This window comes from Linderina pennispora, assembly GCF_002104995.1.
Source record: "Linderina pennispora strain ATCC 12442 chromosome Unknown DL89scaffold_77, whole genome shotgun sequence".
Lineage (NCBI taxonomy): Eukaryota > Fungi > Kickxellomycota > Kickxellomycetes > Kickxellales > Kickxellaceae > Linderina > Linderina pennispora.
In genome coordinates, this window is record NW_024468325.1 from 27,915 (window position 1) to 41,454 (window position 13,540).

The window sequence follows — 13,540 nt, forward strand, 5'->3', positions numbered from 1 at the left end:
CTACTGGCAGGATACCCTTATTGGAAGCCATGGTTTCGTTCAGACCAAAGACTCACCGCCGTATACCGATGACCAAGAGTCCGCTGTTCTTTTGAATCCGCTTGCCCGCGCATCGTATGATACTGTCTCCAAGTCGTATCAGTTTTGAAATAAGTTTTGGATATTCCTCTTTTGTGGACACTAGCTTCTTAAATCCCAGCATTAGTATACCATATGCCATGTGCCCGTTGTCGCACATAGAATAAAGCAGGTGGAATAAAGGGTAGTCAGAATTTCAGAGATGCTGGTTCCTGGTGTCGGTTTGTAACTAGAAATGGCACCAGTATTAGATTTTGTTTTGGCATTAAATTTATGTTTTCTTTGGCCTGCCAGAGCGGTGGTATATCAATATACAGTATTTGTATTTGGAAAGGAAAAGTGTTTGTATAAATGTACAGAGGTGTAGTGCAATTTGCAAGTGATAGACTAGGCAGTATCGCTTGGGATGGAAGTGTCAGTAGTAGATTCAGGAAGCCTCGAGTAAACCTCCCGAATAACCGGGCGCTCCTTGCTCGGATCCTGGAGCGACTCGCTGATGCTCGGAGTAGCCGACCGGTAGATATTCATCATACTGGCATGGGACTTTGCAATTTCGTCAATGAATTTGTATCCGGCCTCACCAAGCTCAGCAAAGTCCACTCCGTGGTCCTCCTGCTCCGGGTCAACACGGAAGCGGAACATCGGGATCCAGTTCATGACGGTCAAAATGATATACGACAGCACAAACGACCAGGCAGCAGATACGGCCAAGGCTGCCAGCTGAATATATAGCTGCTTCCCGTGTCCGTTGATCAGGCCGCCTGATGACTCCGTGCCGTCAAGCCCAATAACCTTGCTGTTGGCGAACACGCCGGTGAGGAACACGCCAAGGATGCCACCGATTCCGTGCACGGCAAACACGTCGATGCAGTCGTCAATGCCGAGACGCAGGTTAAAGTCAATCATGAAGAAGCAGCAAACGCCGACAATCGCGCCCATGGGGAAAGCGGCCCAGGTGCTGACGAGGCTGGCAGCAGGTGTCACACCGACCATGCCGGCGACAGCGCCGGAGCAGAAATGGAAGCTCGAGAACTTGTGTTCGCGATGGTAAGCCAGGGCGACCCAGACACAGCCCGCGACAGCACCAGCCAGGATCGTAGTCAAAAAGGCGATTCCGGCCTTGCCTGATGCCAGGGAAGCAGCACCGGCATTGAACCCAAACCAACCAAAGAACAGGAAGGCAGTGCCGAGGATGATGTTGAGGTAGTTGTGTGGCTCCCACTTTTCCTCGCCAAAGCCCTTGCGTTTGCCGAGAACAAAGTAGAACGCCAGAGCAGCAAAGCCTGAGGCGGTCTCGACAGCACAGCCGCCGGCAAAATCCAAGACGCCAAACTTGAACAGCCAGCCGTTGGGCGCCCACACCCAGTAAGCGATCGGGTCGTAGACCAGCGTTGTCCACACAAACACGTAAAAGATGGTGGGCAGGATCCGGATACGCTCAGCGGCTCCACCGATGGCCAGGCCGGGGGCAAGGGCGGCGAACATACATTGGTATATGGCAAAGACAATGCCGGGGACGGTCGGCGCATTGGGGTGGGGCTCGTAGCTGACGTCCAGGAAGAAATAGTGCCGCATATTGCCGATGAAACGGCTGGGTGAGGTCTCAGAGAGGGCCAGCGAGTAGCCAAACATCACCCACTGGATGGTTACTACTGCCAGCGACACCATACAGAGGAACACCAGGGAGAGGGCATTTTTGCTACGGACCATCCCGCTGTAAAAGTAGCCAAGGCCAGGGATCATCAGGAACACTAGAGCAGTCGATGCCATCATCCAGACCGTAGCACCCATGTCAATATCGCTGGTACTAGTCATGGCTCAAAGGCTGGAAATGTGATGTACAGGAAGCACACGAAGAGAGCGAAATCAAACGAGAAATAAAATGAAAAAAGTACAAGGCGGCGCTCCTTCGAAGGAAAAGTCAAGAAGGTCTCGAGTGAGTAAGGCACTGCGTGTGGAAGAGTCTAGGGTTATCTGGTTCGTCTCTGAAACATGGAGGGGGTGGCCACGGTGGCGCATTTATACGAAATGTGCTCAGGTGGATAGTAATATTAGGACGTTGGTCACAAAATCCTCGACGTATACAGGCCGAGCTGTGCGGCCCACGTAGGAGACTTGCGGAACTCTTCACAGGCCAATTGCGCCAACTGATCAGACGCGATAAAAGAGAAATGACGCCCATCTCTGCTCATCAGCATTCATCTGCTGGTCGCTGATTGGCCGGTGCGAGGCCGTCGGGTTCGCCCCTGGGCCTTGCATGTGCTGGACAGGCGAGAGGGGCGATTAATTTTTCAAACGGGCTTGTGACCGCTTTTTTCGCCTGGCAACAAAACCACGCTTTTCAGCGGGAGCAAACGGGCGGAGGGGCGCTTAGACCGCCCGGTTTCGCGCTGAGGGGTGGCTCTAGCGTATCTGCGCACGGAGGCAGTTTTCAGTGTGCTGTGCCCTGCGGCTAACACGATGGCCTGAGCCAAGGTGCACTGACTTTCTCGCAGGTACCAAAAGCGCCATTTCCTGCCACCAGCGATTAGAAAACGATAGTCAGCCGCGTTTGTAAGCTTCTGTCGAGAAAATCCATATGGCCCCTGGCGAGCGGTTGGGTTCTGCTGGGCTCGCTGATGGTGCCTGATACCCAGAAGCCCGACAGAGTGGCCCTTATCGATCATGCGAGCTCGGGACATTTGACAGAAAAATGCGCCTTAGCCATCAGCGGCGATCGCTGTCCTTGGAGCTCTGCCTGTTTCCCTGGGTGCGCGAAAGGAAGCTGTGTCAGCAGGCCCGATACGGGCTGTTCTCTCTTTGGCCTGGCTTGAGCAATGCCTCCGAGCACTCAAGCACAGAGGACCTGCCAGGGCAAGCAGAAATGGCAGGTCGTTCGACCAGATTTTTCAAAGGGCGCCGAATTTCCAGCACGCGCCCATTTTCTGGCAGATAGCTGCGATAAGCGCTGCGTGGAGAGTCACCGCCCCCTGAGCTGCAAGCCGCTATCAGGAGCCGATCAGCCACGTCGGTTTCTTTATCGCCCCCGATCAGCCAGCGCTTTAGGCGCTATCTCTTTGCTTTCTGAATTCCACTTTTTCTTCTGGGAAATTCCAAGGGCAGACGCGTCACGAGCCATATTCTCGAATAATACCATGCATCTCACTCGGGCCAGTCGCTGTGCGGTGTTGGCAATGCTGCGCGCGGGACGGGTCCAGCCAGCACTTCCCGCATGCGCCATGCTGGGCGGTCAGAAGCGGTTTGCGGGACACAGCAAATGGTCAAAGATCAAGCACTCAAAGGGCGCGGCGGATGTCAAAAAGGGCACCCTGTTTGCGAATCTGTCCAAGGATATTACCGCCGCGGCAAAAGGTAGGAATTAGAAACTAGCGCTGTATGCAGTATGCAGCACATCGCTAAATCCCGGGACACAGTGTAGAGGGCGGCTCCGACCCGGCGTTTAACCTGCGCTTGGCAGCAACGATGAAGCACGCCAAAAACGTCGACATGCCAAAGGACACGATCGAGCGCGCAATCAAGCGGGCCACGTCCAAGGAGTACTCATCCGCCGAGGCCATCGTGTACGAGGGACTCGGGCCGCACGGCACTGCGCTGGTTATTGAGTGTCTCACGGACAACAAGAATCGGACCGTCAAGGCGATCAGAAACAAGTTCAATAAGAATGGCGGAGCCATGGCGCCCGTCAGCTACATGTTCGACAGGAAGGGGCTGATCTGGTTCTCGAATGGCGAGGCAGAGGATTCGCTGGACGAGATGTTTGACAAGGCTATCGAGGCCGGTGCAGAGGATATCGAGGACCTCGGCGATGGCAAGGTCGAGGTTGTTTGCGAGTTCAGCGAGCTGCAGACGGTATCTAAGGCGCTGACAGGCGACCACAAGTACGCAGTGGAGCGCATGGAGGGCACGTACATCCCAAAACACAACGGTCGATCTCAGCGAGGAGCAGACAGCGGAGGTTGAATCGGCCATCGAGGATCTCGAGAGCTTAGACGATGTAATCAAGGTTCACTGCAACGCTTCATAGAGTTAAGTTTATTTACAAGCACATGCAGAAACAGCTACAGAAGCACTAGGGCCGCGTCGCCAACTTTACCTAAACTCAAACAGCATGGTCAGTAGATATGGTCCGTTGGTCGAAGGATATAAAAAGCTGCAACAGTTGCATATTGGATTCAGTTATTTTGGCAATATAGGTTCATCTCCAGAGCAGCCAGTCCTCGTAAGGCCGGCGCTGCAGAACAGGTCTATTGTGATCATCACTATCAAGCAAACAGCACAGGGCAGGAACTACGTGGAGATGCATACCTCTTACCAAGTAGTTGATTATTTATAGAGCTATCGGACAAAGAGAGGAGAGACAAGGAAGCCTGATCGTTTGCGTCCGGCCAGCGTCGGCTTTTAAACTGCAAACATTTTATATCTGTTAATCTAGCCCATGCAATCAATCAGTGGGGATCGGTCGATCACCGCGCTGCGGTCCGAACCGCGCTGTCACGGTTCTGCAAGCGATTTATTGTCGTTAGAACGCAAATGGTACGGCTGCCAGATGCCTACGGCTCCCGATACCACTGCTTTGCAGGACCCGCCGGGTCGAGTGGCGCGGTGCAGTGCGCTGGCGCGGGCGACGCAGCGGCATGCCAAGTATGTGTATCTGGGCGTTTTCATCCTTGCTTATCACGCCCAGCGGCGTATTGGCAACAGGCACCCGCCACCCGTGCTCGAGCGCGCGGATGTGGATGTTCTGGAGCGGCGTGCGGCGCTTTGGCTTCTTTGTGATCAACAGCTGCGAGTGCGGCCGGGCCAGTTTGTGTGGTGTGATGTGCATAGCGCCCGTAGCAGCGGCCGAGTATACATGTGTATCCATTAGCGTGAAAGGTACTGGCGATGAAGAGTGAACAAGAAATTATCGAGATTGTCTTTATTTTCACGAGAGCCTGCTACTGCTGTATTTCTTCTTTGTTGACCACGGGGGCGATAGGCGGGGGGGGGCAGTGAGCAACGGCAGGCGTCTCTGAAATACTACCGAGACACCAGGGAAACAAAATAAATTCTGTGGAGCCGGGCGGAAGAGGGAGAGCTCTTTGTTGTCGATAGCTACAAGCGCATGTATCTCCCAGCTACGGCACCTCATGAATAGAGGCTTCTTTCTCATAGCAAGGCGCATCTCGTGATTTCTCTTGGGCATACATGCAGGTCCTGGCTAGCATTCATTGCTGCACCTAGACCTGCCCATGACGGAACTGACAGCATACGTCCTTGGTGGAAAGTGGGGAGAGAATCGCTTTGGAGCGACTGATTGACACCACAGCTCGCAGAACAACCCAACAGCTCACCGCGAGCTGCAGGACATGACGCGTGTCAGACGCGCTCCGTTCGACTTATGTAAGCTGGGCCAGCTACATACGGCACAGATGCTCTGGCACCGCTGATATGGCGCCAGAACTGCTCTACAAGCGGTGCTGGTACTAACTAGCAAAAACAGATGAGGGGGGCGGACCAAAATAGATTCAACGAAATGCATCGTGGATCGACAGGCTATGTCAACCAGGAAGATTCGCGACCTTTTCGCGGTTCTTCGCATGAGGACATTCCGGCTACGTATGTCGTATGTGCAGGGAACACCTATTCGCATATCTGGGCCAGCAGCAGCCGGGCAGTGGCGAGTCTGCGCAGCATGGAAATTCACGGGAAAATGACACCTGGAGATCTGCAAGCTCAGATCCATGCAGCCAGGTATCAGGTCGGGCTGCGAGATCTTGGAATCAGATCACATTGTCATGCACGTGATTCGACCTTGTCTGGGAGCAAAAGTGCTGCCACCAGCTGTTTCTCAAGCCCTTTTCTCATTTTGGTGCATTTTCTATTACTTTCTTAATCACATCGCTGGAAGACAGTTTGGCAAAAATGAAGATAGTGCCTACGAGGATAGGCGTTCCCTTTCTCAGCCGCAGGCGGGACAATCAGCAGGAGGCAGCAGCACGAGAAGGAATTCGCAAAACAGCGAGCAACACCAGCGACCCGACAATAGCGACCGACTCTGACACGCCAACAGTGGCACCAAAATCCAGCAGGCCTCTTTGGTACCCTGCCCCGCGACATGTTCCGTAAGCCTGCAGCCAGCCAGCCCACACAGCCAACCACAGCCAGCTCCACGCAGACCGTGACGCCTGCATTGGTGCAGGCGCGGAAGCCATGGCGCAAGCTTCTGTACATTAAGCAGGACTATGCCGACGACTATGTCGATGACACGTTCCTAATGGAACTGCAGAAGAACACAAACGTGCGCATGTACGACTACTCGACGGTGGTACAGCAGACAACGGTGGTGACGCAGCACCTGTCGAGCATCATGGTGTTTCTGGCGGTATTTATTAATCTCCGCCGCGGCAGCCTGACGGGCGAGGCGCTTGTCTGGGGCTCGACAACTTTGACGATGGTGGGGGTTTGGGTTCTGGGGCTTGCTGAACTACTCGCTGCGCACCCCTGAGCAGCGCGTGGAGCGGTGGAATCTGATAAAAGGCGCTGTGTTCTTCACTCTGCTTTTGTTTGGGCTCTCACCGATCCTGCGCACGCTGACTGAAGACACTAGCAACGACACGATTTGGGCCATGACGGTGATGCTGTTTTTCGGCAACCTGGCGTTCCATGACTACAGCACGGGGAACCTGACCAATATACGGTTTCCGGGTAGTGTGTCCCTGAACGCAGCAGTTCTGGCTGGCGTATTGCTTGCGTCGCGGCTTGATAGCAACATGTGTGTGTTTGCGTTCTTGTCGTTTGCTCTCGAGTGGTTTGCCCTGTTCCCAATCATGCGCCGGTACCTGAAGCGTATTTCGGCGAAGGCATCGATGATCATGACGCTGGTGCTGGCGCTATTGGCATGGGTATTGTTTCTGGACATCTCGCAGGCAGTCGCAATGATACATGTGCTTGGCACGCTGTTCATCACCTTTGGGTGTCCGCTGTGGCTGATCTGGATCCAGCGGTACAAGAACGAGATCCATGGGCCTTGGGACGAGGCCCGCCCAATCGTGCACCGGCTACTTCCGCTGACTCCTCTTGGCAGCAGCCATCCGGTTAAATCGTTCTATTTTTATGTAAAATATCAGCATGTCTTTGCAATTCTCTTGCTACTGATGCAGTTGTGCTATTCTTTTTATTAGCCGTGTCAACACCATGTAGTCATATGTACTGGTTAGAGTAGCGAGAGGAAATATTAAATACGCAGGGCGGTGCATACACTAGTAGGCCATACTCTCGCCTGCCAGCTCACGCTCCAGAGCGCGCGCATCCTGGTCGGCCATCTGCGACGTTCCATCCGCGCTCTGTCCATGCACCGCAGCCATACCAAGCTCACCATCGTCCTCATATCCAGCCTGGCCATAGTTCGCGTCGCGGAACTCGCGAGCAGCTGCAAATGCACCGGCGCCCTCGGGAATCGCGCTGGTGGCCATGTCGGCATCTTGCTCATAGTACTGCTGGATGTTGCCGTCGTCGGCGATCTCCTCGTCCTCATGGGCAGCCTGCTCTGCTGAGCGCTTGAAATCAATGACCTCGTCAATAATCATGCGCTTGACCTGGGGCATGGCCGTGACGGCCTCGAACGACATGTCGCAAGGGACAGGGCACGAGGGCTCATCCTCGACATTGTGGTAGGCGGCCAGATACGGGTGGGCCAGGATCTCCTCGACGGTGATGCGCGTGCTGGGGTCGAAATCCAGCAGACGCTCGAGCAGATCAAGCGCCAGCGGCGTGGCCTCGGGGAACAGGGTCGAGAACTGACCTTGGGCATATACGGGAGCGAGCGGATGTACATTTGCGCGCGGTCGCTGCCGATGCGGCTCAGGGTCTCGTCAGCGGGCGTGCCCAGAATATGCAGGATCTGGTTGAGCTGGTCGACATAGTCGCGGCCCTTGAACAGGGGCCTGCCGCCGAGCAACTCGGCAAAGATGCACCCGACGGACCAGATATCGATGGCCTTGGTGTACGACAGGAACGACAGCATGATCTCGGGGGCGCGGTACCAGCGCGTCGCGACATACTCGGTCATGAACCCAGCGTTGCCCTCGGGGGTCTCAGCCAGTCCGCGTGCCAAGCCAAAGTCGCAGATGCGCAGGGCACAGTTGGCATTCACCAGCAGGTTGCTGGGCTTCAGGTCGCGGTGCAGCACGCCTGCAGAGTGGATGTACTTTAGGCCACGGCAGAGCTGGAACAAAAATACTGAAAGTGCGGGTCCGACAGCGGCTGGCCAGATCTGATAATCAGCTGGAGGTCGGCCTCCATGAGCTCCTGGATCAGGTAGATCTCGTTGAACTCGGGCGTGTTGGCCACGTCGATGTCCAGCAGCGAGATGATGTTCTCGTGCCCGCTAAAGTGCCGCATCAGCTTGATCTCGCGCAGCGACCGCTTCGCCAGCACGTCCCGCTCGCCCACACGGGACACCTTCTTGATGGCCACGCGCTGGCCAGTCTCAATGTGTTCGGCCTCGCTAGGAGCAAAAGGCGTGTTAGCATTACGGCGCGGCACTATCTCCACAGCAGCAGTAGGCTCGTCTATTACTTACCAGACAAGACCGTAGCGCCCTGGCCGATATCACGGGTAACCCTGTACGCCCCGGCAAGCGACGGCGGCAAACGCATACGGCTCTGACTCATGGCGTGTGTTGGAAAAAATAATGGAGTGCGAGATGTGCTGAAATGGAAATACACAAATAGAGTACTGAAAAGAACAAACAACGAATTAGCTGGGCAGCAAGAAGCGAAGGGGAGGATGCTGCCGCTGGCGGCGGGCTCTAGGGCGTCATGCTTGCGGACCCTCCCTCTTTGAGCAGGTTTTTTTTAGCAGGGCATCGCACCAGCAGTGGTGTGGATTGGCACCGAGTGGCCGGCTTATTTTTAGCAAGCACCACGTTGTTTGCTGGTTGTTTACTTTTCTCTCCCTCACCTTTCCTCCGAATTCGCAACAATCCTACGTATTCTTCTTGTACCACGCTAGAATATACATCATGAGCATCACCGTCACGCTCTACCGCCAGCGGTTCTGGCTCATAGTGCTGCTGGGCGTTGTGACGCTGGGGCTTCTTTTTCCAGCTGCCGTCCAGCAGCGATGCCTTTGTGCCCGCCAGCCCCGTGCCGACGAGCCCCAGCCACCCCGTGCAGCCTGGCAAGCTTCTGGAGCAGCATTGACAACCTCGGGTTCTCCAACAACGAGGCCGAGTACTTTGTGCAGTACACTCTGCAAAGGCACCGGCTGGTGATGTTCAGCAAGACAACGTGTCCGGAGGCGCGCATGGCCAAGGCCGTGCTTGAAAAGTACCGCCAGCAGCACGGTCTCACCGACTACTTTGTGGTGGAGGTGGACTGCAGGAGGACCCGGAGGGTGTGAAGCAGGCGCTGACCACAATGCACGGGCGATCGACGTTCCCGAGCGTCTTTATTGACGGCGTGTCGGTGGGCGGCAACGACGACATCCAGCGGCTCGAAAAGCTGGAGAACCTGGGCCCAATGCTCAGCCACAAGGGTCTGCTGAGGGATTCGGTCGAGGACACGGCGTCAACCTTCCTGACCGAGACACTGAACAACAACACGGTGGTGGTGTTTACCACCAGGACTGCTGTCGATAAGGAGACGCTGGAGGTGTTTGCCGAGATGCAAAAGACGTACAACTTTACACTGGCCAGGGTCGCTATCGACGAGAAGCCGCACAACTTCTTTGCATGCGCCAGCGCCTATTCAAGATGTCGGGGAAGCAAAACTTTCCGCTGACGTACATGTTCAGGACTGCCTGGGGCGGGCAGCCCGGCGACATCCCGTACTTCAAGAAGCACGGCGATCTCGTGGAGACCTTCAAGTCGCACAATGTGCCGCTCCTGGGCGCCCCAGAGCCCGTGGAGGAGAAGAGGTCAAGCCAAACCCGGCGTAGCGGGATTCCCGGAGGCGACACAGCTGCAGGGCCGTGAGTTTGTTGACGCATACATCAAGAGGTTCGATGTAGCAGTTATCGGCAAGAACGCGATCGTGCATTCGCGGGCGCTCTGGGATCTGCTCCACCAGTTCCAGCTCAACTACGGCCTGGAGTTCAAGTGGCTCGACGTCGATCACCGCAATGACGAGGAGGAAATCAAGCAGGCGCTCAAGGACATTTCGGGACACGACAACTTCCCCATTATGTTCGTCAATGGCTCGCCCATTGGCGATAGCGACGAGGTGTACGCGAAGCATGTTGCCGGCGAGCTGCGCGACTACTTTGTTGTGTCGGGCTCATTGAGAAGGCAAAGGTCACGCAGCACGAGGAGGGAGTGAAGCTCCGCGTTAAGGACGAGGTCACCCGGACGCCGCTGATGGTGTATGTCCGGTCGTTTGATAGCGACAGCCTGAAGGTCAAGGCCATGTCGATGGATACAAGGAGCTGTACCAGCTGGAATACGGGTATGTCAAGGTCGAGGAGCAGGCGGACGCCGCCGAGTTCATGCTGGCGCTCAAGGACCTGTATGGCGCGACAACCTTGCCGGCCATCTTTGTAAACGGCAAGGAGGTCGGCGGGTTGGTCGGCTTGCGTGGCATGTACGACTCTGGAGCGCTGAAGGAGGAGCTGGTCAAGGGCAAGGCGATTGCACAGGACGAGTTTGACCAGGAGCAGGCGAATATGTCGAGCATAGCCAAGGAGATCGAAGAGGCAGAGAACGAGGAGAACCCGGACTGGACGCCCGAGAGAAGAAGGTCCACCAGCTGATCAAGCGCAACCGCGTCATGGTGTTCAGCAAAACGACATGTCCATACTCACGCAAAGCCAAGTGCTGCTGGGCAAGTACCGGGATCAGCACGGGCTGGTGTATGAGGTGCTGGAGGCTTTGGAGTCGGATATCACAGCAGTCAAGGCAGCGCTGCTCAGCGTTTCCGGCCGCAACACGTTCCCGAACATATTTGTCGATGGAAAGAGCATTGGCGGTAGCGATGAACTCTATGACCAGCATGCCAAGGGCGAGCTGGAGGAGCTGCTCCGGAGAAAGAGCCTTATCGTGTAACAATATATCGTCGAACGTGTGTTGCTACTACATGGTGTATAGAGCATGAGCTGGACCGATTGCTGTCCGGCTCGATCAATGAACCGGTCTTTTGATGAACATGAGAAATTTTTTCTGCTTGAACCTCGCTGCATCCTTGTCTCCTCTGCTCTCATTTTTTAGCTGGCGAATTCTCAATCGCAAGGGTAGGTTTCAATTGGTGCACAGTCACGTCCTTGGCTCGGTGATGATACTCCTTATACATTTGCACGTCAGTCAGACAGTGGGTGCGCTTCTGCGTGCTTGCTGAAGGTTGATAACCATACCGATTTTATTCCTGAGAGCACGCTGGAAACCCTGTGCCATGTGAATTCGAAACGCACATTTGCTCACAGTCCTCACGTCGTATCTCTGTAGTAAGCAAGGCAAGCGGCAGTATGCTGTATATAGTTCATTTGTGTCCTAATAAATAGCGTCTAAATATCGCGAATAACCGAGCGAACAAACTCCTGGATGTCGGGGGTGCGCGCAGCAGCGGCGGCCATGACCTCCTCGTGGTGCGGGAACACCTCCTGGACAACCTCCAGGGTCTCTCCGCGCAGCTCGGCCTCCACGGACGCGATGGTGTCGGGCTCCTTGCGATCCACGCACTTGTTTGTGACCAGCGACATGGCCAGCACCTCCATGCCGCAGTGCTTGGCGACAACGGCCTCGGGGACAGTGCTCATGCCGACGAGATCGGCGCCCAGGGTCTTCAGCGCGCGCAGCTCGGCGCGCGACTCGAAGCACGGGCCAAAGCACCACGCGTAGATGCCCTCGTGGACGCGGAACCCGCGCTCCTCCCTAAGCCGCTTGTTCTGCAGGAACGCCTTGGCAGCTGTGCGGCGCAGGCTGGGTGTGTAGAGATCCGAAATTGACGGGAAGCGGACGCCGAACTCGGGGATATTGGGGCCGATGAGCGCGTTCTGGCCTGCAATGCCGGCAGCGACAGGTGGTCGGAGATAAGGGCAATGTCGCCGACCTCATAGGCCGGGTTGACGCCGCCGGCGCATTGTCACCAGGAGGGTCTTGACGCCCAGCAGGTGGAAGACGCGCACGGGGAAGGTCGCCTGCTGCACCGAGTAGCCCTCGTAGCAGTGGAACCGGCCTGCATGCACACGACGGACTTGCCAGCCAGCGTGCCAAACACAAGCTGCCCCTTGTGGCCCTCGACAGTGCTCTTGACAAAGCCTGGGATGTCGTTGTACTGGATGGTGGTGACCGAGCCCTCAAGCGTGTCAGCCAGCGTGCCGAGACCGCTGCCACAGATGATGCCAATGGTGGGGGCAAAGTCGCCGATTTGCGACTTCAGATAGGTGGCCGAGGCCTGGTATGTCTCGTAGGGAATCTGCGACGCCATGGTAGTAGAAAAATAGAGCGAGGGACAAAAACAGCGAGAAGGTGTGTGGATAGGGAGAAGAGAAGGCTTTGTCTGACCGCCGCCTTGCTTTTCAGTGTCTAAGCGGTCGATGCCGCCCTGTTTGGAGTGGCCGGGGGTTTTCTCTTTTGTCACACTCCCCGCCTTGCTCGTCCGTGCATACACCCGTTGCAGCTGAAGAGGGGATTTGCCAGCGGGCATCACTCTGCTCGTGAGAGCGGGCGACCAGAAGCGAGCCAGGGAATTTAGTAGAAGAATAGGAAAAACTGTCACTCGGTGCGGGTGATGCTGAGCCGGCGCACCAGCTTGGCAGCGATCGACGAGCCGGTGCCACTCGACCAGCTGCTGTGCCGGCTGCCCGACGCACTGCTGCTGGCATTGCTCGACTGCCTGCTGCCTGGCGCCGCCGCTGCCGACAGGCCAAACCCGAACCCACGGAACGACCTCCGCCGCGACTTTGTCCGTGTAGGCGCTGTCTGATCCCCGGCGGCCTCCGCAAACGACACGACGCGAGTCGTTGCTCATAGCGATTTCGGCACCCAGATCGACAGACGGCGGCAGTGGCTCGCGGTACAAGGTGTCAAGATCATTCAGAGCCGGCGCCTCGATCGGTGGCAACGACGGCATCGTTTCGGACTGCTCCCTGTGCCCATGCATGGCAGCGTGGAAGCGCCTCCATGCTGAAGCCAAGCCGCGCATCCACATACTCGTCTTCGCTCTCGTCCGAGTCTGCGTCGATATAGCCAAGTGAGCTCTGCACGTTCTGCCAAGTATCTGGTCGCTTCCTGCCTGTGGCGGGTTAGCAGACTGCTGGCGCGATTCGAATTGAGAGATCCGCGACTCGTACGTCAGTGGCGGTCGTGCTAGGACCATGGGCACATTGCTTCGCACAGGATCCTGACTGTGGGACGGATCAGGGACACTGGCTCGCCATCAGCCGGCTGCCATACAGTGTGTCCGATGGCCAGCTGAGCGCGCGGTTCAGGTCCTCCACGCATCCTGCAGTGCCGATACCGCATGGCAGTCGATGAGTTGTTGCGGAT

General features: G+C 56.2%; 3 protein-coding genes across 3 annotated transcripts; 1 reads left to right on the top strand and 2 right to left on the bottom strand.

Moving 5' to 3' along the window:
* Nucleotides 1-5,147: 5,147 nt before the first annotated feature.
* On the bottom strand, nucleotides 5,148-5,743 carry DL89DRAFT_167712 (uncharacterized protein). Its single transcript, XM_040883742.1, has one exon. It carries the CDS (start codon nucleotides 5,708-5,710, stop codon nucleotides 5,408-5,410), a length of 303 nt encoding a protein of 100 aa, XP_040739316.1. The 5' UTR covers nucleotides 5,711-5,743; the 3' UTR covers nucleotides 5,148-5,407.
* Nucleotides 5,744-9,327: 3,584 nt separating this feature from the next.
* On the top strand, nucleotides 9,328-11,077 carry DL89DRAFT_212779 (thioredoxin-like protein; the record flags this gene model as incomplete). The annotated part of the gene is made up of 2 exons (XM_040884232.1): nucleotides 9,328-9,426; nucleotides 10,925-11,077. Coding segments are annotated over 2 exons (252 nt in total), but the record flags the coding sequence as incomplete, so codon positions are not given.
* Nucleotides 11,078-11,229: 152 nt separating this feature from the next.
* On the bottom strand, nucleotides 11,230-12,479 carry DL89DRAFT_317247 (inosine guanosine and; the record flags this gene model as incomplete). The annotated part of the gene is made up of 3 exons (XM_040891085.1): nucleotides 11,230-12,050; nucleotides 12,120-12,207; nucleotides 12,240-12,479. 3 exons carry the CDS (start codon nucleotides 12,477-12,479, stop codon nucleotides 11,557-11,559), a joined length of 822 nt encoding a protein of 273 aa, XP_040739318.1. The 3' UTR covers nucleotides 11,230-11,556.
* Nucleotides 12,480-13,540: the final 1,061 nt, after the last annotated feature.